This window comes from Terrapene carolina, unplaced genomic scaffold (assembly GCF_002925995.2).
Source record: "Terrapene carolina triunguis isolate 2854851 unplaced genomic scaffold, T_m_triunguis-2.0 Scaffold25582, whole genome shotgun sequence".
In the NCBI taxonomy this organism is placed as follows: Eukaryota; Metazoa; Chordata; order Testudines; family Emydidae; genus Terrapene; species Terrapene triunguis.
In genome coordinates, this window is record NW_020689933.1 from 4,217 (window position 1) to 9,039 (window position 4,823).

The 4,823-nt window shown below is 51.8% G+C and overlaps 1 protein-coding gene across 1 annotated transcript; it reads left to right on the forward strand.

Moving 5' to 3' along the window:
* Positions 1 to 253: 253 nt before the first annotated feature.
* Positions 254 to 970, forward strand: LOC112120963 (E3 ubiquitin-protein ligase TRIM39-like; the record flags this gene model as incomplete). The annotated part of the gene is made up of 1 exon (XM_024220111.3): positions 254 to 970. A coding segment is annotated over one exon (555 nt), but the record flags the coding sequence as incomplete, so codon positions are not given.
* Between the last annotated feature and the right edge of the window lie 3,853 nt (positions 971 to 4,823).

Here is a 4,823-nt window from a genome sequence, read left to right on the forward strand (position 1 = left end):
CCTCCCCCTCCCCTTTCCTCTCCCAGCATCTACTTGTCCCCTCCCCCGCCTCCAGTGACACCTTCTCACCCTCCCCCGCTCCTCCTGCCCTTTCCCCTCATTGTCTCCTCACAGGCAGATGGGCCCTGACACCCTTAGGCAACAACCCCCCCCCCCCAGCGATTAACGGGGGTGCAGGTTAATTTCCCTTTGATCCCAGTGACCAGCCCCTGCCCCCGGCCCTGACTCTGTGACTCTCTCCCCAGTGGACGTGACTCTGGATCCAGACACGGCAAATCCCAAACTCGTGCTGTCTGAGGATCGGAAACGTGTGAGACACGGAGACACACGCCAGGATCTGCACAACAACCCTGAGAGATTTGATCCTTGTCCCTGTGTCCTGGGCACTGAGGGGTTCGCGGGCGGGAGGCGTTACTGGGAGGTGGAGGTGGGAGACAAGACTGACTGGGACCTGGGGGTTTGTAGGGAATCTGTGAGCAGGAAGGGGAAGGTCACACTCTCACCTGGGAATGGATACTGGGCCGTGACTTTGAGGAATGGGGATAAATACTCAGTCTCCACCTCCCTCTGGACCCCCCTCCCCATGAGCGTCAGGCCCAGCCGGGTGGGGATTTTCCTGGACTATGAGGCGGGCGAGGTCTCGTTTTACAATGTGACTGACAGGTCCCATCTCTTCACTTTCACTGGCACCTTCTCCGGGACGCTCCGCCCTTATTTCTATCCTGGTCTCAACGCTGGGGGTACAAACGCGGCTCCCCTGATAATCTGCCCGGTCCCAGCTCAGGCCGGAGGGAATCTCTGTCCCTGACAATGACCCCGCGGCACAGACTGACCCCTCCCAGCGCTGCTGCTCTTCCCGCCCCCAGTGGTGGGCGCCAGTTACTGCAGCAACTGGACTTTTTGTGCTGACCGGACGCTGCCAGTTTCCCTGTTCAACTGGAGGTTCCAGTCAAAAAACAGACACCTGGGAACCCCCAGCCCTCAGCTTTCCCTATCCCCTGCCCCAGGGGTAGCAGATGGGGGTGGATGGGGTCATTTCCCCCTGTCAGAATTTTCTACCCCTGTGAAAGCTCAACGTAAAATATGAAAGAAAAAAGATTATTCTAATTTAGAAAATATTATTGTAACAAGGTGTAAATACAAGAACATTTTAATTTACATTTCAACAGTATTTCAGAAACAAGCATCTAAACGTATTTTTAGAATTGGAATTATTTACATCTATTTTTTGATTCTTCCCTCAAGTCTATATTGAAGTTTTACTTCTTTAAATAACGTCATTTGTATTTCAACTGTGGAATTTCAAGAAATCCAAAATATTTATCTTAACAAAATAAACCATTACATTGTCAGAGGAGGTTATTCGGTTATAATGTACATGTGTCATAAACATCACAACTACACACATGTGCAGCTGCTCTCTCTCTCTCTCCCCCTCTCTTTATTGTCTTGACTGGTTCTCTCTGGAAGGCAGGGCACATACACCCTCCTCCTGCACTACATCTTTGAAAATTAATAGGTGAAAAAATGATAGACTTAATTAAGCAATATATTTAAGTGAACTCACACAAGATTATATAATAGTCTTTGAAGTTTTGTCAGCATTAAGTCATTTGATTTTTAACTTTCTATCTACATATAATTGGTAATCAAGATATGACCCTTCCTTTCTTTTTCTTACATCAATTAACAAAACAGAGTCCCCACAGTGTCCTCTGTACAGTGTGACTTTGCACGCATGGTGCCTGTGAAGTCAGGATGGCAGGGGCAGGGTCAAGCCAACGAGGGCGCGCCCATCCTGTTCCAGAAGTTCTGGAATGTCCAGTAGTCTGGGGATGTGTCAGTGGCCACCCTACTTGTCTACACAGGGGGTTTAAACTGGATTAAGTTGAGTTAATTTGATTTTAAAACGTATGTGCACACATACCACAATCCTTCCCAGCACACTAATTCTGCATTCATGGTGAACTCTGGAGTCCTCTTGCAAAGTGGATCCCCATGCTGCAAATAAAGTTCCATCCGTCTATTGTTTGAGTGCACACAATCCTGCTGCACATCACTTTGGCAGTCCTCCAATAGCTATCCCACACTGCTTTGCAGGGAACTGTTATTGACCTGTTTACCTGCGTGTCCTCTGGTGTCTACTTCCCAGGATGACCCATCCCCCATTTAAAAGTTGGGATGGGGCCAAATTTTGCCCATTTCCTCCTGGGTTTGAGTGTCTCACTGTTGCTGCAATATTACCCCAGGAACCCTACAACACTCCTTGAGCAGCCTCTGGGAGCCGCGCTGAGACCTGGATCTCAGCGACATTGGGGAAGAAGCGTTGGTTCAGGAAGCTCTTGTAGCCAGTCACTGCGATAGAGATCTGTCTGTGGTGTCACTGAGGAGCCGTGACTGGGATGCTGACCAGGGCCTGATAAAGGAATTTACATCCCTGTTACACACAGTGACCAGTACAAGAGAGACGTTTATCTGAGCTGATAGGGCCCCACTCAGCGTTACCTGGCAGGGCTGTCTGCGCAATAGGGGGAGTGGGTTTGGGGGATTCCCAGGTCCTCTCAGGGCCATTAACTGTGTTATCTGACTCCGAGATGGGAACCTCCCAGCATTTCCTGCCCTGGGGGAGTCTCTGCCCAAGGAGGGGAGTGAAACAGCCCCAGGGGCCAGCGCGGAGGCAGGAGTGAGAGCGCCGGGGCCCTGCTGTACGGGATGCTCTGCGCTACAGACTCAGCCATGTGGGGGAGCTGGTCCCAGTGCAATGAGGGGTGGAGTGAGCTGGGGAAAAGGATTTGGTGGCTGGGCCAGGGGAAGGGGAGTGAGAGCCCAGCCCCAGGGCTGTGTGAGTGATGGGCCCAGGCTGGATAAATGGGACCCGCTCACAGGAAGGAGCCCAGGTAGCTTGTTTCCCATTCTCGCCACGTGTTCACCTGACCACATGGCTCCTCCCCAACTCCATGTCCTTCACCTGGGCACCTTCCTGTACAACCAGAACCCCTAACCCCCCTGGAGCGGCACCCAGGACCCAGCAAACAGGGCTGCTAACAGGGAAGTTTAAGTGGGAGTGAGTCTCATTGGAGGAGAAGGTATCTGTACTTGCGTCTGTCTTTGTAGTGCTTGTGTGTGTAGAGGCCTGTAGGGGCAGTGTGCTGGGAGGGCTGCTGAGCCCGGAGCCCTGATTAGGGGGCGGAGATTGGCTGATTAGGGGGCCTATAAAAGAGGCCTCCCAGCCGAGCAGCGGCACAGCTGTGAGGAGCGGCACCCAGGAGCCGGCACCCAGGGCTGCTAACAGGGGAGTTTAAGTGGGAGTGAGTCTCATTGGAGGAGAAGGAGCAGCAGACAGAGACCACAGCGGCCATGAGCCAAGCAGCGGGGGACACAATGCAGATGATTGCATGTGGCAGTTGTGGTATGTACATGGTTCTCGCTGGGGAGCCTGAACAAAGGTATGTGTGCATGAAATGCCGCCTAATAGACCTGCTAGAGGAAAAGATTAGAGGGCTCCAGATGCAGGTAGATACTCTGGTAGAGTTCAGAAGGGGATTCGAGCAGCTAATGGAGCAGAAGCAGGGTGTGGCAGAAGGGGAATGCTCAGGGGTGCAGGTGGAAGCACGGGCTATGGTCTGTGAGGGGGGAATGTCAGGGGCAGATCAAGATCAGTGGAAGCATGTGACTGTGAGGAGCAGGCCAAGGAAAAGGAGGGCTAGTGAGGGGAAAATAGAACTCAGGAACAGGTTTGAGTGTTTGGATAACGAGGAGGGGAGGCAGCAGGTGGTAACTGATGGTGGGAGGCAGAGGAAGAAGAGAAGAGCGGCTAGTCCGATAGAGAGAGGGCAGGAGTTGATGGAGACAGCATCAATACCGGGCCCTAGTAGGATAGAGGATGGCACTAGGGGGACTATAAGGGAAAATAGAGAGACACAGGAGTTACGACTACAGGGAACAGGGGATAGATTTGTAGATCGCACTGTCACCAGGCAAAGGCAGGTTTATGTGATTGGAGACTCCTTGCTGAGGAGGTTGGACAGGCCTGTGACCAGAGCGGACCCTGAAAACAGAAGGGTGTGCTGTCTGCCGGGTGCTAAGATAAGGGATGTGGACCTGCGGTTGAAAAGGATCCTAAAAGGAGCGGGTAAGAACCCCTTGATCATCCTTCACGTAGGAACGAACGGCACGGCTAGGTTCTCGCTAGAGAGAATTAAGGGAGATTATGCCAGGCTGGGGAAGACGCTTAAGGAAGTTGAGGCTCAGATTATCTTCAGTGGGATTCTGCCTGTTCCTAGAGAAGGACAGCAAAGGGCTGACAGAATTGTGAGGATAAATAGCTGGCTAAGGGAGTGGTGCTATAAGGAGGGCTTTGGGATGTATGGCCACTGGGAGGCTTTCGGGGACAGACAGCTGTTCTCGCGGGATGGACATCACCTGAGTAGGGAAGGAAATAGACTTCTGGGAGGGAGGCTGGCTCATCTCATCAAAAGGGCTTTAAACTAGGAACTTGGGGGAGACGGTCGGGAGATGTTCAGTTAATCTCCACGCCAGATTCCAACACTGAAAAGGAGTGTGAGGAGATAAGCACAGACATAGGTTGGGGTAGGGAATTGGACATAAGAAAGAGGGGGCGGATGGACAGCATGGGGTCCGTACCAAATTGCATAACTAATGGGAGAAAGGATAGACAGCATACGGTAAGATGTTTATACACCAATGCAAGAAGCCTAGGTAACAAAATGGAGGAATTCTTGGAGCTCCTGGTCCAAGAAATGAAACCTGATATCGTAGGAATAACCGAAACGTGGTGGAATGGTAATCATGACTGGAGTACA